Genomic DNA, 24,555 nt, shown 5'->3' with positions numbered 1-24,555 from the left:
TAATTGAGTAAGTGGGTACATAGCAGTTTTAGAGGAGCTCAGAAGGAGCAGATTTATCTAGATCTTAACACTTAGACTTATATACTGCTTTACAGTGCTTTACAGCCATCTCTAAATGGTTTACAGAGTCAGCATATTGCCCCCAACAATCTGGGTCCTCATTTTACCCACTTGGAAGGATGGAAGTCTGAGTCAACCTTGAGCCTGGTGAGTCTCAAACTGCCAAATTGCAGGCAGCCAGCAGAAGTAGCTTGCAGTACTGCACTCTAACCACTGCACCACTGCAGCTCATTAAGACCTGAACATGGGATGGAAACAGCATTGGTCATGCTTTTGGATGACCTCTGATGAGAGTGGGATAGGGTTGTGGATCCATCCTTACCCTAGTTGATCTTTCTGAAGCTTTTGATACTATCAGCCATGGTATCTACTTGGATTGACTCAGGATGGTGGAGTGGGTGGCAGCAGCATAGTATTATGCTAGTTTGCCAACTTTTTCAATTCCACTGAATAGTTACTCAATAAATAGAATATTCATGACAGCTCTTGTCCTGTAAACATTATACAAATTGTATTTCATCTGAAATGAAGACTCAAATAGATAAATAGAAATATTTCCGATATATACAGTACCTATATTCAGACTCCATGTATAAAGTCTTTCTTTCTTTCTTTTTTTATTTTGAGTCCTGATTGTGAAATGTCTTGATTGGCTATATACCTGTGATGGTGAACCTATGGCATGCGTGCCGGAAGTAGCACACAGAGCCACTTCTCCGGCACACCAGCTATCGCCCGTTGCTCTTCTGCCAGTGGGGTCCCCTCCTCCTCCTGGAGCCCATTACAATGTGGTGGCTCTCCTCCTCCCCCTCCTTCTCCTCTTGCAACCCCTGGCGAGCTGAATGGGGGCAATTATCTAGGATCTTCTCAAATTTTCTTCTTTCATCAATGAAGTTATGGGGAAATCTGACACACTGGTAATAATCATTTGGGCTGCATTAAGAATGGGAGAGGTATTTTGCAAAGTCTGTTGGCACTAGCATGCTTGTTTTCAAGTTGAATGTTTTCATTTTTGAAAACATTCATTCAGCTGCTGGGTCTGGAAGCTCAGACAACTCCTTGAAGAATTTCTTAGGTTGTCTATAAGTCTACACGAGGCAATACTTTCAGTAGAAATACTCACAAGCAAAGCAGCTGTATATATTTCAACTCAAAACATTCTTGTAGGAGTAAATAAAGTTACACATAATGCTTTTTAGAAAGTTAATAAAGTAAGTTAATCTATCAGAGACAACATTACTCAAGAAGTTGATTATGATCTGTAAAGATAAAGGTTCCTCACGCACATATGTGCTAGTTGTTCCTGACTCTAGGGGGCGGTGTTCATCTCCGTTTCAAAGCCGAAGAGCCAGCTCTATCCATGGTCATGTGGCCAGCATGACTAAATGCCAAAGGCGTACGGACCATTGTTACCTTCCCACCAAAGGTGGTCCCTATTTTTCTACTTGCATTTTTTATGTGCTTTTGAACTGCTAGGTTGGCAGAAGCTGGGACAAGTAACAGGAGCTCACCCCGTTACGCGACACTAGGGATTTGAACTGCTGAACTGCCGACCTTTTGATCGACAAGCTCAACATCTTAGCCACTGAGCCACCGTGTTCCTTATGATATGTAGAAGAGTATAAATAATGCATTTGTTCATGCTGGCAAGTTTTGGATAGGGCCTGGATTGCCACCTGTCAGAAAAGTTACTAGCAATCAAAACTGACTCAAAGGTGCACAAAACATTATTTTATGTCTTTCCTCCATCTGATATTACTGGGAAGAAGTTAGGGGAGGGTAACAGATTGAGGGAAGCCCATTGTTGCATATGCTTAATCTCAACAAAGAAAGATAGTTTCTCTTCTTCTTTTCAAAAACCTCCGCCTGGTACCGATTTTTTCCCAGGTTTACCTTCACTGAAAACGAGTAGATTAACATTTTAATACTAGAGCTTAGGTCAGCAGAAGAGGAGAAGGAGGAAGAGGAAAAAGTGACAATAGAGGGGAACAGAATTCTGTTGCTTTTCCTTTGATCCTACCAAAACCCTACCAAACTAAGGTCTGCAAAGCTTTGAATACGATCGTTCCTTCAGTCCAGCATCCGCAGGATTACTCCCTCAGTGGCAGAGGAAGGACACCCTCGGGACTCTCACCTTTACAATGAATAAAGGAGCCTTTAAGAAGCAGAGCCGCCTCTCTTCAGGTTATATCGGCAGGATTTTCTTCCGACCAGGGATGGGAGAGCCAAGGAGAAGAACTCCAGGACAGATGGGCAGGGAAGGGTCTGGAGCTTCATGGGAATCAAAGGGGGGGGGGAAGCAGTGGTGGGATTCAGCCAGTTCACACCACTTCGGGAGAACTGGTTGTTAACTTTCTGAGCAGTTTGGTGAACTGGTTGTTGGAAGGAATCATTAGGGCAGAGAACCGGTTGTTAAATTATTTGAATCCCACCCCCCCAGAGGCTTTGGCCACAGAGAGTCAGCCAAAAAAACCCCAATGCCAGTGGGGCCCCCCTCACGGCCGGCATTCACTAACCCAGATCATTGCAGCCAGGAAGAGAGATCCGTCCATCTCCCTCACCCTTTTTCAAAGATAGGAAATGCTTCGCTCTCTGCAAGACCTAAGCTTTTCTTCTGTTTTTCCGTCCCACGCCCAAGAGGGCGGTATTGGGTGTCATCACTTTGGGAGGCACTCCGGGCACCAATGTTGCTCCATTGGTCCATGAAACAAGCCAGACGACATACCATGTCTTCAGAACCTGCCAATCTGTGTACTTGAACTTAATGAATTAACTATTTTGGCTGATCACAAGTAAGCCTGGACTAGACATTGAAACTGTAGGAAGACAGCCTCTTTTAGAGAACAGAGTTGTGCGATCGAAGTTAGTGAGTTACTGTAATTCCATAGTAAAACGTCTTGTCACTCTTAATTTCTGTCCAAGGTCCTTGTACCCTGCCGAAAGTAAGGCAAGACTTTGGCGTATGTTCTTTTCATTCTTTCACACTTGCTGCTTTTCATTTGTTTGATGCATTTTTGCGCCCGGGCTTGAATATATAATGCAAAAATTTTTAGATGTGTACTTTATTTGCATTTTAGAGTTAAGAGCAGTGATGAAATCCATTTTTTTTATTACCGGTTCTGTGGGCGTGATGTGGCTTAGTGGGCATGGCAGGGGAAGGATACTGCAAAATCCCCATTCCGTCCCCACTCTGGTGGAGGGATATTGCAAAATCTCCATTCCCACCTACTCTGGGGCCAGACAGAGGTGGTATTTGCTGGTTCTTCGAACTACTCAAAATTTCCACTACCGGCTCTTCAGAACCTGTCAGAACCTGCTGGATTTCACCCCGGTTTAGCGAAAACTACTGTATTACTCACAGTGTATTATTTCCAAGGGGAGCCATGCTAGCCTTTTGCAGAAAAACCACGAAAAGTTTTATGACTTATATGTTAAAATTTGGGTGGGTAGGTTGTACTTTATCTCTGTTTTATATTTTCATACCAATGCGTAATTTTCTTTATGCATATATTTCAAATTAAAATGCCTTCTGTTGCTTTTATGAGGTTCTGGTCAAGGATACAAAGACTTTTACTTGATAGAGAATATTAGTAGCTGGGGTTGAACTGTGGAGTCTTTGGTGCCTTTTGAGCTTGATGGTTTCTTGCAGATGTTTCATTAGCAAACCAGGTTACATCAGGTAAGTCCTAGGTGGCGTGAGACCAAGTTATCTACGGAACTGTCTTTGCCTTATCACATCAGCCCATGCTGCATTCATGCTGCAAATACATGTGTAAACTGTGAATTATAGGATTCCTATTGGCAATGTCAGCAGGGGTGGGTTCTACTTACCTTTACTACCGGTTCGCAACGGGATCGCAGATCGCTTCTGATGATGTCAGGGTCAGTGGGCGGAGCCTCCCACCGGTTTTACAACTGGTTCTATAGAACCGGTCCTTTGGGGCATTGCAGCCCCTCAGAGGTGAGCCGGGCCTCCAGTCTCATGGCCTTTCAGCATTGGCATTGCTATCTTGCTTAGGGCTCACCTAACAGCACAAAGCCGTGAAGCTGGTTAGTACCGTAAAGGCTCTCCTCTCACTTTTCAATTAACTTTTAATCTTGAATTTGAACTATCCTTGCCTATTTAAAATTTTATGTACAATTTTTATGTTTTAATATTTTGTTTTTTACACCACCTACAGTCCCTCTGTGAGGGAGATGGACAATGTCCATATTTGGTAAATAAAATCTCAATTGGTCCTGTCTCTCTTCCCATGCTTCAGTTAAATCACAAAAGAAGACTTTTAAGACTGATTCTCTTATCTACATCAAAGGGGAGTTCTGCTCTTGAGGAACTGCTGCAGAATTTGACTTTTCCCTGAAGAAATTAAGAGAGATTGTGTAATTTATTTAGGAAAATGTATTTGTGGCTTCTCTGCCATTCATTTTTTAGGAATTCCAGAGCACCATTTCTGCTCAGCTCTTCTCCAATCAAAGTTATTGCACACCCTGCCACATGAAACTTTAATTTTGCAGGTGAACTATGTTCGTCAAAAAAACTGATTGCTAATTCCAGACAATAGTATACAAGTATAAAACTGAGATAATATGCAAATCAGGAAACTAACTATCAAGTGTGGTAAAAGATGCAGAACCCAGATGTCAATAGAAACCATCAATTACTGTCACATATGTATGGAATGAAAAAGTTGAAAAAGAGAGCACGGGAAGAACATTGGAAATCTCTTGATGTGAAAAGGAAGAGAAATTGATGATAGCCAGTTTGGTCTAATGTTTAAGGCACCAAGCTAGGAAGCAAGAGACTGAGTTCAAGTTCCACCTTAGTCATGAAAGCTAGCTGGGTGGCCTTACCAGGGAGGCAGTCTCTCTCAGTTGAACTCAGAGAGTTCTTGTTGTGAGGAAAATAGGGGGAAATTGCATTCAATAACTGTAAGGTTCTAGTTTTTTTCAAAAGGCAACTGGATTTTTTTGGTTTTCCCTTTGAAAATGTCTTGCTTCCCATCCATTTTTTCTAACTGATGGGGAATGGAAGAATTTATATTCTTTGTAAACATCAGGTTGTTATCACATTGAGGGTCAGTTGTTGCCTTTCTGAGAGTCCTTTTAGGCCACTTGGGAGTTTATCTCTATCCTCAGAGTCACCTGAATCAGAGTGCAACTGGATGTGGAACCTTCTTCGGACTGCTGAAAAGACTGCATTGTAAACAGGAGATAGGTGGTATTGTATCCCTTTCCCTCTGTTGAGGAAGAGCTATTCAATTTTAACACAGCCTTTCAACAAACACAGTATACATGCACACTTTTAATCTTTTAATACATTTTTAATACATTTTAATACATTAATACACTTTTAATACATTTAAGAAGGAAGCTTGTCTATCCCAGGGGCAAAACACCCAGATACAAACAGAGTAATGTTGATATGCAGTGCACTGCAGTGAGGTATGTACAGACCTGGGCAAACTAAACAAGCACTTCACAAACACATGGCACAGGAAAGCAAAGTCATCAGGAAAGGATTCAGCAGTCCATCTTCATCTGAAAGAAAAGGTTCGCTCTTTTGAGCAGCAAGGTTCACATTCTGGACAGAGGGCACCATTGGTTTGAAAGAGTTGTCAAAGAGGCTATATTAATAGAGGGGGAGAGATACGACATCACCTATCTCCCACTTTCAACACAGTCCTTTTAGCAATCCCAAGAAGGTTCCATACCTGTTTGCATTCTGATTCTTCAGGATACTGTTAAATCCCCAAGTGGCCTGAACAACTCTCAGAGTGGTTAATGACCAGATGACTGCAAAGAATATAAATCTTTCTATTCCCCACCAGTTAGTTAGAACTAAAGAAGTTTCTTGGATAAGAAGTAAAATGTTTTCAAGGGAAGAAACCAAGAAAGTCCAGTTGCCTTTTAAAGACAAAAAGGGACAACCATGAGCTGGATAATTCAGAATTTCCATAGACACATGTGTTGGATGTGTTCATTGGCTTAAATTATTTCTATTTGTAATATAAAATAATAAAAACAGGCTATAATGAAACATACATGAATGAATGAATGATAGAAAATCAATGGGTTAAGGCAGGGGTGTCAAACTTGTGGCCTGTGGCCCGGTTGTGTCACGTGCTGGCCCTGTCCCTGCCCAGTGTAGCAAAGGGGGGGGGAAGTCCCGATATGTCACGTGGCACCATCATGACAATGCGAGTTTGACACCTCTGAGTTAAGGTTAGGGGAGATGATGTTGCATCCTAAAGGCTTTAAGGAGAGAAATAGTTTCCCTTTGTGGTGCTGAAGAAGGCAGGCAGGATTTGCTACAAATCACTCTCATAAGTACTCCTGCTCTTACTCTTCCAGAAAACATATACAACTCTTTCAAGGTTTTATCCACCCACAAAAAGACTTTCCCTGGACATAAGACAGAGAGACAACTGGAAAAAACCTTTAAAGCAGCCATTTGACAATTAACTTACTAATGTTAAAAAAATCACTTATGAAGGCTCTCCAGATATTTAATGCTACTGAAAACATATGATTTTAGTATTTATTTATTTATTTATTTATTTATTTATTTATTTATTTATTTATTTATTTAATTTAATTTTATTAGATTTTTATACTGCCCTTCTCCCACAGGACTCAGGGCGGTGAACAGCCAAGAATAAAAACATCATATACCAAATTTAAATTTTAAAAAAGAATTAAACAAAATTTTGGCCCAATCAGTTTAAAACACCCCAACTAAAATCCATTTACAATTGAAAATATCTAAGGGGGGGGGGGTTAAGCCAGCCCGGCTTGATGAAATAAGAAAGTTTTAAGGGCATGGTGAAAAGCACAGAGATCTGGGATCCTACGTATCTCTGGGGGCAGGTCGTTCCAGAGGACAGGTGTTGCCACAGAGAAGGCCCTCCCCCTGGGGGTCGCCAGCCGATATTGTCTGGCCGATGGCACCCTGAGGAGTCCCTTTCTGTGGGAGCGTAGTGGCCGGTGGGAAGCTATCAGTGGCAGAAGGCGGTCCCGTAAATACCCGGGCCCTAAGCCATGGAGTGCTTTAAAGGTGGTAACCAACATCTTGAAGCGCACCCGGAAGACCACCGGGAGCCAATGCAGCTCATACAGGAGAGGCGTCACATGGGAGCGCCCCGTCGCTCCCATAATCCCCCGCGCGGCCGCATTCTGCACCAGTTGGAGCCTCCGGGTGCTCCTCAAGGGGAGTCCTATGTAGAGAGCATTACAGTAGTCCAGGCCGGAGGTGACGAGTGCCTGAGTGACCATGCGTAAAGAGTCCCGATCCAGAAAGGGACGCAACTGGCAAATCAGGCGGGCCTGATAAAAAGCCCCCCTGGCCATGGCCGTCATATGCTCTTCTAAAGACAGCCGTGCGTCCAGGAGGACGCCCAAGTTGCAAGCCCTCTCCGTATGAGGATCCAGATTATTGGGGGCAATATGCTGCCTCTGTAAACCGCTTAGAGAGGGCTGTAAAAGCACTATGAAGAGGTATATAAGTCTAAGTGCTATTGCTATTTCTGCTTTATTGTTTCTGGCTACTAATTATATTTCTCCTTGCTTTCATTTGATTGTTTTATTTATATGGTCTTTTTCTTCAGTAACTATGGTATTCAAGAAAAAAAAACTAAGAACAATAGAATGCACACAGTAATATAATATGTAAAGATATTTTCTAATTGTTACTTCAGCTTTATTCAGTAGGTATTTTTCATCACATGACATAAAAATAAAAACAGTATGGAATAACTGCAGATAAAATATGTTTAAATATTCTTAAAAATGAACTATATTTCAATCTGTTACCATCATTTAAGTGATTTAAAAGCTTATTCAGAAAAAAAAATATCCAGCAGCATCCATAACCCTGTTTTCAAAATATTTATGTTTCCTATATCACTCCTGGAAATACCTTACAAACACTTTTTAATAATCTAAACATTGAATAATCAGTCTGAAAGAAAATAATTAAACAGCAAATGAAATTGAAAATGCTAATTTAAAGTAAAAGTAATACATTTTGTAACAGCAAGAGAGCTTAAAAAAAAACCTTAAATGGAGAGAAAAGGTTTTCCTAAATATGGGCATTGGTCCCTTCTTTACCTGTTGGATTCTTCTCTATCTCTTTAACACTTTTCACAAATCATTATAGTAGTGACTATTTCTAAGTCCAACCTTTTAATGATAATTATCAAATGGTCATCATAACAATTTGTTTCCCTTTAAGGTCTTAAGGGAATTCAAAAGTAAGATTAAATGTGATCATATAACATCAGATTTACATTTACCAAGTACAGTAGATTCAGTGGATAATAAGAAAATATTTGTCATTATTTACTATTAATAAATAGTTAAAGTAGTGCATGTTGCAATCAAATATTTGATGTAATTCTACTTCCAGAAAAGAAGTATTTTCTTTGATAGCTACATGTCTATATCTTATAATATATTTCCAGGAGTTCTATTTTCATTAATTGGATACATTTCAATGCTCAGAGATCCCCATCCCACTCCAAAAATCCTGACAGAGAAATAGGCTCATGGCAAAACACTCTAGCTTTACATGGCATCTTTTTAAAACAATTTGGATGGAGTTCCTTATGCATGCCGAAATCTGAAAAAAGATTATATAATAAATACTTAAATTTTTTAAAGAAAGTCCTGCTTTATGGATTATAATAGTTAGTACAGAACCACAGAATGGTTTTCATATAAGAGCTCTGGAGAACTATCCTTCCACCCAAAAGTAAAAATATTGGTCAGAACATTCTCAAATATACTTTTCTCCCCCAAAGTTTGAAGTTATTTTGCATTAATGAAAACAACAAAATAAATATCCTACGTATCCACCATCAATAAGCTACTCATAAGTAGGTTTGGACAGTTATAAATCTGCACAATAAACATATATGGAATGTTTAAAACAGAATCTAACAGAATCCCACTATGAGGAATCTAAAAAACATTCAGAATGGCAACATGAACAAGGATTCATGGAGATTTTACTATGCTAGTCGTTGCTGACTATCCATGAAGGGCATTGTAAAAAAAGTTGTCAATAATCATTCAATCATAGGTCTGAACATATATATAGCGAGCCACAATGACATTTGTAGTGCAAATGATACAATAAAGAACTTGTGTCATGCTATTTAATTCAACCATTTGACTAGAGACATCCTTGATTTAAGATACATGAATTGACCTATTCATTAATACTTAGCCCACTCTCTATATTAACTGTAATCAAAGTGGAGAATACATGTTCTTGGGAGACAGATACTTCCCAATAAAAGGATTATCATTTTACCTTCCTATGCAAATATTCTCACTTTGATGGCATTGTAACCTGCTATATAAGCCTCTGTTCGAATGATTATTGATCCCAGAATCACTATAGTAAATAAGGCACATCTTGGTGGCTTTGCGCTGTCTTGGCACAGAAGTATACCTATAATCTATGAATTTTAATTTCCAGGACATACAAATTCATAATAAATTAGCAGTTTGCCCAAAATGTAATACTTCCTGGAAAATAGCAAAGCAATTTCTACTGCAGAAATTCTTCTTTATGCAGTGCCAATTCATATTATTTAAAGGTAAAGGTAAAGGTTCCCCTCACACATATATACTAGTCGTTCCTGACTCTAGGGGGTGGTGCTCATCTCCGTTTCAAAGCCAAAGAGTCAGTGCTGTCCGAAAACGTCTCTGTGGTCATGTGGCTGGCATGACTAAACGCCAAAGGCGTTCGGAACGCTGTTAGCGGCACTAGGGATTCGAACCACTGAACTGCTGACCTTTTGATCAACAAGCTTAGCGTCTTAGCCACTGCATCCCTCTCATATTATTTACAAAGCCTTAAATTAATTTTCTCTTTTTAAGTACCAGTATACATAGTACCGGTCAGTAAAATAGAACTAAATTCTAAGTGTAGTTCTAAGTATTAATGAATACAGATACTGGATCTTTCTTGCTCATATGAGTAGCTTCTCCATACATAAATTTGATTACTTTAAACTTTTGGTAACTGGAGAATACATGAAATAAAAAAATCCAAGTTTTACAAAAATACAACATTTAATCCTGATCCATTTAAAGTTTACATTTAATTTAAGAAGTACTATAAATAGGCTACGTATTTGAGGCATTTCAAAAAGCCTAAAAATCATTTTTACATCTTATTCCTAATTAGGATTGTGCTTTTTAAACTATAGTTTTATTTCTGTGAAGAGTTGAATTTATACTGAAAGATTTACTTTCCTGAGCAATACATGTAACAATGATCTTCAAAGCCCGGTTTTCTGTAAAATTATACATTTGCACAGCAAATAAAAAACTATTGTAACAATTCTTAAATCATATAGTACATTAAATATCATTCAAAACATTTTTCACAATGATTTGTCAAAGCTATTCATTGTCTTGTTTCTCTGTTGTAACTCTTTCCATCAAAGCCCTCCACACATTTCCTGGAATTTTCTGATGTTTGTCTATTAAACATTGTAGTGCATCCTTTGCCTATGGGGGGAGTGAAGGATAATAAATATAAATTATTTATTATTGCATTGTTCAAGGGTAAATTACATTTAAAAATCAAAAGCAACAATGAATCCTTTTCAAACTACAGTATGACATTAACCAGACATTCAGTAGGGTATAGGGTGGGACTTATGACTTCTGATCCATTTGAAATTTTGTTGAGGCCTTAAATTTAATCTGACTGATAGACTTTAGCTACAGAATCTTTTTTGTAAATGGTTCCAACCACAGTGAATTGCCTCCCGAAGGATATGCAGCTAGCGCTCTCTCTCTCTCTCTCTCATTTTTATTTTTTAAAAAAAGTTTGAAAAACCATCTTTAATGGCTGCTGATTGCTAAGTTTTACTATCATATTGTCGATAGGTGATCTTTTATTCTTTGGCTCTATAAAAGTTCTTTAAGATATGCAAATTACATCATAATGTACTTTTGCTTCTATATGATTGAACTGTAAAATATATTTTTATTTCTATAATTTAACGAACTCACAAATTAAAATGCTACCTTTTAAAACAAAAAAGAATTCCAAATAGTTCTGAATCAATTCATAAAAAACATTTAAAAGCAGTTCCTAAATATTTAAATTATAAATAATCGATCATTATGCATTTAAGAACAACTAAAAATTTAAGAGAACTGGAGAATATTGCTGCTACGTAAATAATGAATAAAATTCAAGGATTCCTTGTACTTTGGGAACTTTGCCTAGAAAACAAATCAATAGATATTGACAGAATTTTCCTAACCTTTCATTCAGCCTAATTTTCAAACAACCCTGTGTTTTTTGTACTATTTATTTGAATCAAAATTTATATGTTTTGATCCACAGTTTGAATCACACAAATGTTCTCTGAACATCCATATAGTATAAGATGAAATTATTTTGGCAATACATTCAGGAGTCTTTATTTTAACCTTGTGAGCTGGCAACCAAGATATTCATATTCAAAAAGGAAGATCTTACTTTTTCGGTCAGTTCTTCTACTGTTGTGTTTGGATCATATGGAATAGGATCTCCAAAATAAGTTTGTAATTTAACTGGAAAGTTTCCATACAGAAGAGCTGGTGGCAAACGAAAATACTCATATATCGATCTTAATGATTCTGATTAATTGAAAAAAGAGGGATTAATAGGGTAGCAGTTACAATTGTGTATTTTTACCCATTTGTTCATTTGAAAAATCCAAGAAGTAGTGATTCAAACACAAATCTGTATAAAATTGCTTCCTGACACAAATCTGAACAAGTTAGTGCCATCATCTTGACCTCTGCATTAGGAAATTAAAGCTGCATGGCAGTTTGCTAAACATATTAAAGGATAGAGAAAGTTATCAGGCTAAAAAACTAGGATCTAGTGAAAGGAGAGGAAACAGAAGAGAGGTAACTGCAAGGAGAAGCAGTGCTTGCAGATAGTCGCTATACTGGTTTGTAATGGTTTGGAACACGTTTGGAGTCTGGAAGTCATCTTCATGGAAGATGTCATCTCTAATTTCACCTAAAAGGACCGAGGCACTTAGAAATTTATAGAATATTGCTTCCTAACACAAATCAGAACAAGGTAAGGATGTTGTGCCAGAGTCCTATGGAAGTCATTACCATAAAATATGGTGATGTCCATTAACCCAAATTATTCTAAAAGCAGATATATAAGTTGATGGAAGGCAGTTCTGTGAATAGTGGGAACAATAGCACTTAGTGATAGCACTTAGACTTATATTCTGCTCCATAGTGCTTTACAGCACTCTCTGAATGATTTACAAGTGTCAGCATATTGCCCCCAACAATCTGGGTCCTCAATTTATTGACCTTGGAAGAAAGGAAGGCTGAGTCAACCTTCAGCTAATCAGGATCAAACTCCTGGGCTGTGGCCAGCGTTAGCTGACAATACTGCATTCTAACCCATGGTCCAAGAGAAATATGCTTCCACCACCTATCTATGAATAATGTAGAGGTATCTGGTTGGCTACTAAATTGCTGCTTCTTGCTTTATCAGCCATTTAGTAGCCAACCAGAAACCTCTACATTATTCATAGATAGGCGGTGGAAGCATATTTCTCTTGGACCATGGGTTAGAATGCAGTATGCTTCTTGCTTTATCAAGAACTGTTCTTATGAGTTATATTTGTCAACAATAATTTTAATTTATATCCACTTTATTTTATATAGCAAAGGTACTCGATATAATGTTGCTGCCTCATATTTTACCCACAACAATCCTATGATACGACTGACTGGCCACAATCACCCAATTGGGTTTTATGCCTAAGAGAATACTAGAACTCAGAGTGACCCAGTTTCTAGTCAAGCACCTTAACCACTATACTAAACTGGCCTTGTAATTGAGTTTGTCAATGTTTTCAGGTTTTTATTTTGTAAAATTAATCTCTCAAAGGAGAAATATCAAACCTCAAAAGCAAATGATAAAAAAATTCTCTGTTGTCATGAAGAACAGCCAACAAATTCTACATGCCCAGGCTGTAGTGTAGTGCAGTGATTAAAGAGATGAACATGGATTTCATCTGCGGTACTTAATTTTGTCTGTCCTTCATGCAGATCTCAGGACAACTTTACATTGAGACAGATAAATCTATTCCAGAGTATTGTTGATCTGACTTTAAAAACAGGGGAAATCCAGCTGCCGCAGAAAGACAATATATAAATAAAATAACGGTTTCCTCTTGTAGAAAAGGTCAAGCAACTTATTTATATGTTAGAGCATGTTATTAAAAACCAGAGCATTTTATTTAAAATTATTTCCAGCACTATAGGCATAAGAGTCAAAATAGCTCTAATCAGGGCAAACAAAATGTAATCACAATTGATTTAATACAAAACAATCCAAATAAAGTTGCATACTTATTTGTCCTCCAACTACTCGAATATTTTCCCGAATGTTTCGTGTGAACATAGGAATGATGGGCTGAAAGAATAGATTAATGGAGATATGTATTAACAATTTATTTCCCATAATCAACTGATATTTTTTTTACTAAATCACAAAGTTAAATACTTGGATCTAAAAGCAGATAAAACAGATTAACTGAAAAATGAAGAGAAAAAAGTATAAGAAACTATTTCTTTGTCACATTTCCATCTAGTAGTTGATGTAAGAAACTAAAGTATCTTTCTTTTTTTGTAAGCACTCAGTGGGTGAATTTTGTAACTTACAGAGAATTTGAGTCTTAGTCACCCATTCTGAATCCAACCTTCTCACTACAAAGTTAGATAAATTTTCCATTATTGCAATTTCAGTATTCAATCTCTAGGAATTGTAGGCTGCACTCTGAGAATATTTCAGCTACAATGTTAAGTAAATTAATTTTTTTCACTGCTCTATATACCTGCAATTTTATGCATGAAGTTCTTCACATTTCAGAAAAGCAACCTTGTCCTGCAAGCAATTAACAAAATAGAAAATTATCTAGGACATCTCAAATTTTCATCTTTTATCAAAGACGTTATGGAGAAATCTGAGATGCTGGTAATAATAATTTTGTCTACATTAAGAATGGGAAAGGCATTTTGCAAAGTGTATTGGCACAAGCAATGCATTCATGCTTGAAAACATTCATTCAGCTGCTGTATCTAGAAGCTCAAACAACTCCTTGAAGAATTTCTTAGGTTGTCCATTAAAGTGTGTGAGGCAATATTTTAGGTGGAAATACCCTCAAAGCAAAGCAGCTGTGCAGATACATCTGGAAGGTTCCTGAAAACCCACGGAAGCTTCTAAGGGCTGTATCTGCTTCAATGCTTTAAAAAAGGATTTCGCTGATGCCAACTGGCTTTCCAATTTGTCCCTGTGAAGACTGCAGTAGAAACAGTGATGCATTTGTCACTACAAAAGTAGCGACCAACCAAAGGAAACATAAGATAAACCCCAGAAAGACTATATTAGAATTTGATTCATAAAATTTGGATTACCGGTATTTGAATTGTTCAGTGTCAGCTATTAATTAGCATTAACCTGGTATTAAGTAAAAATTACCATAGTACATAATCAGGGGTGGGCTTCAAAAATTTTACCAAGGGATTCTCTACCCAATTGCTGGGTGGGCGTGGCCATGGTGGGCATGGCCTAGTCGGCCTCCTGCACCATGGCAGGGGGTTGTTTTTGCCCTTCCTGGGCTCTGGAGGCTTTTGTTGAGCCTCTGGGAGGGCGAAAACAACCTCTCCAGGCTCCTGAGGCCCTCTGGAGGCTGGAAACGAGCCCGTTTCTGGCCTTCCTAAACTTCCGGTAAGCCCGTTTTTCACCCTCCCCGAGCCTCCGTGTACGCCCTGCACTTACCTGCATCCAAAAGAAGTACCGCGTGGGGACTCCTGGCAGGGGTGGGGCGGGGTGGTGGAGCCAGCCAGTAGTGGTATTTGGGGGTTCTCCAAACTGCACAGAATCTTAGCTAGAGGTTCTCAAGAACCACTGTGAACCCCCCGCAGCCCATCCCTGTACATAATGTCATAGTATTTATATAAATATTATGGGAAATTTGTATTGAATGTATCTCTGAATAGATACATTCTCACCTTGCCCTTCTTAATACATAGTTATGACTCTTTTTAATGTGTATACAGTTATAGGATTACATCAGCTGTTTTTATACGGCAAAAAAAGCCAAACAGAGGACCGAACTAGAAAACTGCTCCTTTTCCACCCATTGCCCAATGCCAAAACCACTTTTTTCCTAACTTCTTTTTTTCTGAAAAGTTGGAGAAATTTGAAAAAGACTGAACTATTTTTAATTGATTTTTTAAAATAATATATTAAGTGATTAAAATGTAAATTAAATTAGTTTACATAAGGAAGTATAGCAAACCAATACAGAAGCTAACATGCTCAAGGAATACATTTCATAAGAGCTTCTAGAAGTGTGGAAAATATTTTTTAAAAAGATCAGAGTAAGTAGAACTTGATACCTCAGATTCTAGTAAAGCAAAGAGAGACTGTAAATAAACTCTATAGATACAGTCTGATACTGGTGTGTCTCTCTCTTCCCTCTCTTCCTTCAACAGTTCTGATATAGTGATGTATAAAGTAAAAAATACATTATTTTTTAAAAAACTACATGGTTTTCAACATTAAATTTCCCTTTCCTGCTTCTAAACATGGCATACATAAACAGCTGTAATCTTATATTCCAGTTATTCCCACAGAATACTTACCACTTTTGCATCAGTGGCCACTTGAGCAAACCCTTTACGATTTTTCCACATAATAGTATAATTTTCATCACTGAACAGTGCTTCCCGTACTCCTCCTGGTGAAATTACCACCAGTCCTCCATTTTCTAATACTTTTCTACATTCTTCCTGCGATCCATGCAGAACACGGATCACATCAATTAATAACTTTATACCTGGAATTCATAAGAATCTGTTGTAAGACTAATATTGATATAAAATTATGATATCTCAATAGCTACTATATTTTATTAGAAAAATATAAAATAAACAATGAATTACAAAGCAGATATAAATTATGAGAAAGACAAAAAGGATTAGATTTTCACTAATCCATATCTAATCAAATACATTCAAATCAACGATCAGTGATAAGAATTATAAATTTATAATTTTTTATAATAAAAATTTATCCTGATAAGAAATCTACCAATTAACATCCAATAATCAAATATTGTTATATAATGTATGTAGTATATATTTTCTGCTGTAAAGTCTACATCATATTGATGATTTAAAAAATACTTTTTCTCAACTATCACTACCTGGAAACAATTTAACTATAAGGTAGCTACAAAAGGCTTCATGATAAGAAATTTGAAATCCAAAGCCAATACAATGGTATACCTAAGTTACATGGGAATTCACTTTTCTTTTAAACAGAGTGCGGCTGTGTAAGACTTCTGGATAGGAAATTAAATCTTAACAAGCCATACTTGATTAATTAGTAACTGAATTGTTATTTAAAATAAGAAAATAATTTAGTTTACTGCTACCTTTCAATATATACATCACAACCAAAATGTGAAGTAAAGCTTATCCATACTGTACATTATTTGAGATGTATAGTTTTTCTTAATTGCTCAGGACAATTACCTGGAACTGAAAACACAAAATGATCAGCAACTACATGGAGGATTCTTTTTTTCCTGATAAAAACAGTGGCTGCCAAGTAGAAAAAGTCTAACGGAGTTGCTCCATGATAAAAAATAATCACTGCTGGTCCATTTGGTAGTTTTTCAAGACCATGTACCTCATAACCTGAAACATTCAAGGTTAGCATGTGATACCAAGTTTATTTAACAAAATATTCTTAAGGTACTAAAATTATGAAACTGTTGAGTAAGATACCAACTATAAATACATTACAACGCATGGCAGTTATTGTTACATTATAATTCCATTTCAGTTGAACATCTTTGTATTAATATTCGCCAATTTGTTTATTACTCATGCCAATCAGACATACGGCCTTCTTGTTTTGGAGAATTATCATCATCAAAATGAATTTGGGCTAGCTAATGAAAAATAATTGCTTCTTGATTACATAGTTTATTTAGGATACAGAGATACCAAAATCATAAATTAACATATATAAATTGAATTTCTTAGCTTCTTGTATAGCAAGTAATTCAGTTTCACAATCTTGGTTATTTTTGATAAATGCAGTTTTTAAAGCATTTTCAAAAACATTCCTATTCTATATAGGAAGTAAATATAGCATGACAAAATATGTAATGGCTTTCTTCTTAGCAAACAAGATCGAAAGAGGCAATCCAAATGGTGAAGTTCTTAGAACATATTACTGGTTTGTTGCACAGTCAGTGTGCTGTTACGTGCCTGCTTGGGGGTAGGGCTTATAATGGACGCACATGTAATAAGCTAGGGTTTATTTTTGGCATTGGTTTTATTTTCGGGAAAACACAGTAACTTTTTTCTTGACTTGAGTGTTCTTGATATTGTCAGCTTTGAAAGATACCCAGGTATTTGTAGTGATCAAGTTCATCCAGACTCTTGATGTTATTTCCATAGGGCATCTTGATTCCTTTGTTATTCACTATTTTTCCCTGTTTGATGGTGGTGCATTTCTCCAGTCCATTGCAATATCTTGGCTGTATATATATGAACAGTTTGAGCAGCAATTCTATTTCAGATGGTGTTTTTACATATAGCTTCAGAGCATCCATAAATGATCTGATGTAAAGTAAATATAAAGGAGGTGAGATAGTCTAGCAGATGTTTTTGATGTTTGATAGCCATGGCCTAGGTTTTTCAATATTGTCAATAGAGAAATCAGTGCAATAATAAACATATAAGTTTATTATCACTGGTGATAGTGAATCTCCTTGAAATAATCCTCTATTGATATTAACTTTTCCCAGTCTTTCATCATTGACCTGAAACTGTGTCTCACATTGTGCCATCAATCTTGTAGAAGCACAAAGCTTCTAATGTTTCTTCTGATTCTTGTTATTTCTAGGCACTTGATTATCCAATCATATGGCAGGGAGTCAAATGCTTCTTTGTAATCAATGCATGCTACATTCAAGTTCATAAACAGAGGGCACAACATAGGAGAACAAACCCATCAGAACAAGATTCAGCAGTTCATCTGCATTTAAAAGACAAAGGCCACTCTTTTGAGAAAGCAAAGTCCCCATTTTCACTGGTTTGAAAGAGGGGTCAAAGAGGCCATCTATGTCAAAATTGAACAGCTCTCTCTTAATAGAGGGGGTGGGATATGACATCATCTATCTCAATCTACAACACAGTCCTTTCAGCAGTTCCAAGAAGGCTCCACACCCATTTGCACTACTCAGGTGACGCTGAGGACACAGATAAATCTCCAAGTGGCCCCAATGGCTCTGTAAAAGAATGCAAATGACCAAATGTCTGCAAGGAATATAAATCCTTCCATTCCCCACCAACCAATCAGAGCTAAAGAAGCTTCTTGGATGAAAAGTGAAACGTCTTTAAAGAAAAACAAGAAAGTTCAGTTGCCTTTTGAAAAAGCATCTTTGGGACATTGGATAAAAGAGGTTCTAAAATGTTGAAATTGGAAATGTCTACAGGTACTCTTAACTTAATCATGATATCTTACACACTGGTGAAAGATGATCTCACCCAGCAGCATCATGTAGATATTAAACAGGAGTGAAGAAAGCACTGATCCCTAAAAGACCTCATAAAGCAGAAGGCACAAGTAGATTTTTTACTCCTAATTAATCTTTTGTTCCCAATTAATATCAACTGAAAACTGAAAAAGGCTTCGTCGGAAGGTAGTGAACTGGGACAACACAATGTTCCCCATTCCTAAACCCCAGAGCCATTCCAGAATACTACGGTTGATGGTATCGAAAGCTGCAGAGAGGTCAAGTAGACCAAGGGCTTGCTATCCTCTTGCTCTAACTATGCCCATCTAGCTCCTACCAGAGATCCAAAAACAAGATCAAAGCTATTTCCATCCTATATTTAGATCCGAAGTCCAACTAAAGGGGGTCCAGATAATCTGCTTCAATCTGGATCCTCTGGAACTACAGCATGACTGCCTTCTCAACAACCTCCTACAAAAAGGGAAGGTTGGAGACAGGATGAAAATGTCCATCAGGATAACGCTGAGTAACAGCTTTTTAAGGTGGTGAACCACAATCTCCTTAATGGACTGGGGCATCACCCTCTCATCCAAAGATGCATTAACTACTGTTAGCACCCACCAGCACATCACTACCTGGGAAACTTTTACCAACCATCCGAGTCATAAATCTAACTCACAGATGGTAGAGCTCACATTCCTTAGGATCCTGTCCACTTCCTCAGGAACAGGGTCAAATTCCCATGGCACGACTTCATATAGACACTGTCTTCATTTCTGCACCTATAAGACTCTAGCGCAGTGGGTCTCAATCTTCCTAATGCTGCGACCCTTTAATACGGTTCCTCATGTTGTGGTGACCCCCAACCATAAAATTATTCCTAAAACCATTGAAAATATGTGTTTTCGGATAGTCTTAGGCGACCCCTGTGAAAGGGTCGTTCAACCCCCAAAGGGGTCCCGACCCACAGGTTGAGAACCACTGCTCTAGCGGTTCCAGGGACCAAAAACATGGAAAGTCCAGCCAGCAGCCTATCATTCTCCTTACAAAAAGGTCCAGCTGTCATCCTTGGGGCAGTCCAGGAGAGTTCGTGTTTTCCACAACTTCCAACACTATCACACAGCCAGTGCCAATTTAATAGAGGGGACCATATCACAAAATTGCACTCGAGCTCCTGAAACATACCATATACCACTATCTGTCACTGACACTGTCAGTGGTCTGACACTGTCAGTGACAGACAGTGTCACTAATTTTGTCCCCAAATTAGGGGAACATTTTTCTTATATTTCTATATGCCCTTTTTTTTACAAGGTTTATTTATGCATTATCAACTTAAGAAAGGCGAACATTATAAACTAAAATAAAATGAATCTTTGACATGATACTAAAAGCATTGTTTTGAAAAATTACAGGTATTGGAACTAAGCATTCTTAAATTATCCAATGATTTTTATGAATGTATGCCCTTCAGACTGAGGATAATGTAAGTCACAACTGTCATGCACAAGAATGGTAGGATACTTACCATTCCATATTCTTGCATGAGCATACCACATAGTTGCCAACACTTGTCTTGCACCATCCCAGAAATCATTCAAATAACCTTCTTTTATGTCTGTCTTTCTTTTGTAAATATGAACAATGATAGCCGAAATATAAATGAGGAGAAGAATAACTGCTGGAAGTAGAAAACCTATGAGTAGTGGCATAAATAGCCATGTGAGGTAGATGAGGTAACTCAGATATTCTCCCAAGCGTTCCACTCCAGTCCATTCTTCTAATACATAAAACATGCATGTTAAATAGGATATGGGTATCTGTTCTGTACCACAGGATTCATTTTGGTGTATCATGTTCTGTTTAAAAAAAGAAATAAAACATAAAGCATTTTAAAAGTCTAGACCATCGTATATTTGTCCTTGAATTGTTAATTTGACTTTTAACTATTAATTTGAATGATTACAGAAAAAAAAAATGTAAGAATGCTAATCTACACATGTCTCCTAAGAAATGAGTCCAATTCAACTTAATAAAGCTTAATTCTAAACAAATGATTATAGAACTGCAGAATATACTGCATATAGAATATACTATATTGTATATAGTAAATAAACATGAACTATAGTCATGGCCAAGTGTACCATCTGATCTAAGAACAACATATTTGAGATTTTGACATACTTGCTTAGCTTGAAATTCTTGATTCTAACTTCATGTACTACTAAATAGCAATACAGGTTTTGTAATAAATATTATGCAAAGCTTTCATGTGATCCCTTATTTTAATGCTGTACTCTAGTATCACTCTTCCATTACATTGTATCAAAAGGAAGTCACTTCAAGCAATGAAACCTAACATCCAAGAAGGTATAAAAAGTCAATTCCACATCCCTACAAATGTAAGAATATCCCCCTATTGTTAAATATCCATTTTATACACAATAGTCCAATTCATGCAAGGCAAAATTATTGAACACTCAAAATGAGGACCCAGTTTGTGGGGGCAATAAGCTGACTTTGTATAAATATACAAAAATATGAAGGCTATTGCTTAACGCATTGTAAGCCGCCCTGAGTCTCCGGAAAAGGGCGGCATATAAATCAAATTAAAAAAAAAAAAGAAGAAGAAGAAGACTGAATTGGTGATATGTTCTTGAAATGATCTCCTATCTCTTCTTGCAATTTTCTCAAGCTATAAAAGTTTGAAAAGGTTGCTTCTTTACAGTAAAACCACAAAGAATCCTGTGGCACCTTAAAGATTTCCAAATTATTACCACATACATTTTTCTGGGCTATAGTCTATTAGAGGCAACATCAGTCAAGAAACTGGTTATGTATATAGATTTGTTTATGATTGGCAGGTTTTGGACAGGGGCAGCATTGGCACCTGTCAGAAATTATTTTGGGAACCTTTGCACCAAGCAAGTCAAGATCTGTTCTGATTGACACATTCATGAAATAATCTAGGTCCATTAAAATAATCTAGGTCAATTGTATCTCTTAATTAAGAAACACACTGTCTTTGATGGTTTTCTTCCACCTGGGATTACTCACTTACTGGGAAGAATTAATGTTGCAACTCATCAGGAGGGTAACAGGCAGGGAAAGCGCTCTGTTGGATATGCTTAATTTCAAGAAAGAAAGACGATCAGATGCAGCTTCTCCTCAGCTCTTCAAAAATCTCTGGCCGGTACCAATTCTTTTCCAGGTTCACCTGTCCTGTAAAGGAGTAGATTCACATTTTAATACTAAAGCTGGGGTGAGCTGAGAAGGAGAAGGGACTTTGGTTGCTTTTCCTTTGATCCTACCAAAACCCTAACAAGGTAAGGCTCGCAAAGCTTTCAATATGATCGTTTCTTCACTCCGGCATCCGCAGGGTTACTCTCCCAGCGGCAGAGGAAGAAGACCCTCGGGACTCTCGCCTTTACAACGAATTGTCCTAGGAGCCTTTCAAGAAGCAGAGCCGCCTCTCTTCAGGTTATACCGGCAGGATTTTCTTCCGAGCGGGGATGGGAGAGCCACGGAGAAGAACTCCAGGACAGACGGGCAGGGAAGGGTCCGGACCTCCGTGGGAATCAAGAGCGAGAGAGAAAGGCTTTAGCCACAGAGGCTGCAACGGCGCCAGTCAGCCAAAAAGAACCACTGCCAGTGCTCTTCCCCGCACCGGCCGGTATTCACTAACCCGGGTCAGTCTAGCCAGGAAAAACAAGCCCGTCCGTCTCCCTCGCCACCTTTCAAAGGTAGGAAGCGCTTCGCCGTCCCAAAGACCCCAGTTTTCCTTCTGCTTTCTCTCCCCACTCCCAGAAGGGCGGTGTTGGGAGTGCGCGCTTCGAAGAGCACCGAGGCTCCTTTAGAGCCCAGCCAGCCTCCGACCCTACCGCGCTTCCCAGAGGGGGACCCGCGAGAGCGCGCGCCTCGGAGGGGTCTGCTGCTCCTTGGGTTGCGGGCTGCAGCACCGCCATAAGTAAGCGCGTAGAGAGATCCGCTGCCTTTCTACAAAGGAGGGGAGGCGCGGAGTGAGAGCAGCCTTAAGTGGGACCTCGTTAAATGAACGAATCACCCCGATATCTCGCCTTTCCCCGCAAGCCCCAAGCAACCTACCGGTTTCCCCCATTCCAGTTGTATCCTTCTACGAAGTTGTTGGCGCCGCCCCCGTTGCTCCATAGATGAAATGAAAATGTGGCAAATCGTATTGCCGGAATCGGCCGTGGTTTACCCAAATTGTGGTTTCATGAATTAAGTATTTTGCCTGATCTGTAATCACCCTGTGCTCAAGAGTCAGGAACCAGCAGATCTCTTTCAGTGAATTCAGAATACAGATCAGACCCAGTGAATTGTAGGAATCCCACGTAGCCCATCGTCTTGTCACTCTAACAATTTCTGGCTCTATCAAATTCGAGGTCCCCGGACGCTGCCGAAAGGAAGACAAGACTTTGGCGCATGCTCGTTTTGTTCTGTGGCGCTTCCTGTTTTCTCATTTGCTCGACGCTTTTGTTCGCTATATATTATTATATAGCAAAATGCAAAAAATTTATGACCCTGGTGTTATAATTGGGAAGGGTCTGTTTTATCTGTTTTTTTTTTAATATTTCGTGTTTACTTTCTAATGCACAATCTTCTGTATGCATGTATTTCAGATTAAACTGTTGCTTATATGCTGTTTCTGGACAAAGACCTTTACTTGAATTAGTAAAACTATTACAATTCAGAATGAAGCAGATGAGCCTGAAAGATTTCGGCTTGTCTACATTTTAAATTGCTCTAAGAGGCAAGAAGATGCCCACATAACTTTGACTAGAAGACGCTCATCCGCCCGTTCCCCCCCCCCGTCCCCCCTTTTCTGGTTCCACCACAAAGTGCTACTGCTGAGCATGAATGACTGACTAATGAAGGTCTATAGCAAAACATAGTAAGTTTAGGTGTGTAAGCTGCTTGTTCTTAGTGGTCAACTGAGGTGCTGCAGGAATGCCTCCCTCATCCTCATTTCTCCAACTAAGCATGGGTTGCAGGAACAGAAGGAAAGATATTGGTATAATCTGTATCAAAAGACCTGCTGGCCTTTGCTTTATCACATGGATTTTCCGTACATATCCAAATACCTACTAGTAGACCTCTGACCAGGTTTCAAAATTTTTCAAAATTTCAAAAAAATTTACTACCGGTTCTATGGGTGTGGCTTGGTGGGCATGGCATAGCTTGGTGGGTGTGGCAGGGGAAGATTACTGCAAAATCTCCATTTCCTCTCAATCAGTTGGGACTCAGGAGGCAGAGAATAGATGGGGGTGGGGCCAGTCAAAATTTTTACTACCAGTTCTCCGAACTACTCAAAATTTCTGCTACCAGTTCTCCAGAACTGGTCAGAACCTGCTGAAACCCATCTCTGCCTCTGACGTGCCCTGAATGGCCCTGCAAGGAGAGTTAGGCAAGAAGACATCAACCCATGCTCAGAGCTTCGACCTACAAGCCAATAAGGAGAATGATACAGAGAAAATGGAGTTCCAGGTAAAGCATTCTGCGATCTGTACTTGGGGGTGGAGTGAGGAGAGAGGATGAGAACACCCATTTTCCTTCTTTTCCTGATGTCTTGCCTTTTACTGTTTCTTTTCCTAGGAACTGGAAGGAACTAATGAAAAAGCAAGCATTGACAGAGTGGAATGAAAAAACAATGCCTCCGACTTCATTTAAATAGTTAAAATAGGGATATTTCAATAATTGGAATATTAAAACGATCCTTGAAATGAGCTCTCGTTACTGTATTTAGGTTTCCACACATATTGGCTGCTATTCACTATATACTTCTACCAATAATGGACAAACTTTAAAAGCCTTTGCCTCACTTTGCCTCTTACCCGAAATCCTGATAGTCTTTCCACCCCTTCATTCGACTTAAATGAAATATCACACA

General features: G+C 38.4%; 1 protein-coding gene across 4 annotated transcripts; it reads right to left on the bottom strand.

Annotated features, from left to right (window-relative positions):
- Positions 1-7,759: 7,759 nt before the first annotated feature.
- On the bottom strand, positions 7,760-22,797 carry LOC139314722 (DGAT1/2-independent enzyme synthesizing storage lipids-like). Of its 4 annotated transcripts, none has more exons than XM_070940534.1 (8): positions 22,752-22,797; positions 21,705-21,869; positions 20,176-20,506; positions 16,651-16,815; positions 15,757-15,950; positions 13,459-13,522; positions 11,567-11,706; positions 7,760-10,581 (listed from the first exon to the last, which is right to left on the bottom strand). In XM_070940534.1, exons 3-8 carry the CDS (start codon positions 20,501-20,503, stop codon positions 10,474-10,476), a joined length of 999 nt encoding a protein of 332 aa, XP_070796635.1. In that variant the 5' UTR covers positions 20,504-20,506; positions 21,705-21,869; positions 22,752-22,797; the 3' UTR covers positions 7,760-10,473. The 4 variants fall into 4 exon arrangements, with proteins under 4 accessions (XP_070796635.1, XP_070796633.1, XP_070796634.1 ...); XM_070940532.1 differs by having other exon boundaries at positions 21,709-21,869; XM_070940533.1 differs by lacking the exon at positions 22,752-22,797 and adding an exon at positions 22,333-22,395 and having other exon boundaries at positions 21,709-21,869.
- Between the last annotated feature and the right edge of the window lie 1,758 nt (positions 22,798-24,555).

The sequence above is a fragment of the Pituophis catenifer genome, unplaced genomic scaffold, assembly GCF_029215685.1.
Source record: "Pituophis catenifer annectens isolate HBS135680 unplaced genomic scaffold, rPitCat1.0.hap2 SCAF_3, whole genome shotgun sequence".
Classification (NCBI taxonomy): Eukaryota; Metazoa; Chordata; class Lepidosauria; order Squamata; family Colubridae; genus Pituophis; species Pituophis catenifer.
This window is presented reverse-complemented; position numbering and strand designations above follow the sequence as displayed.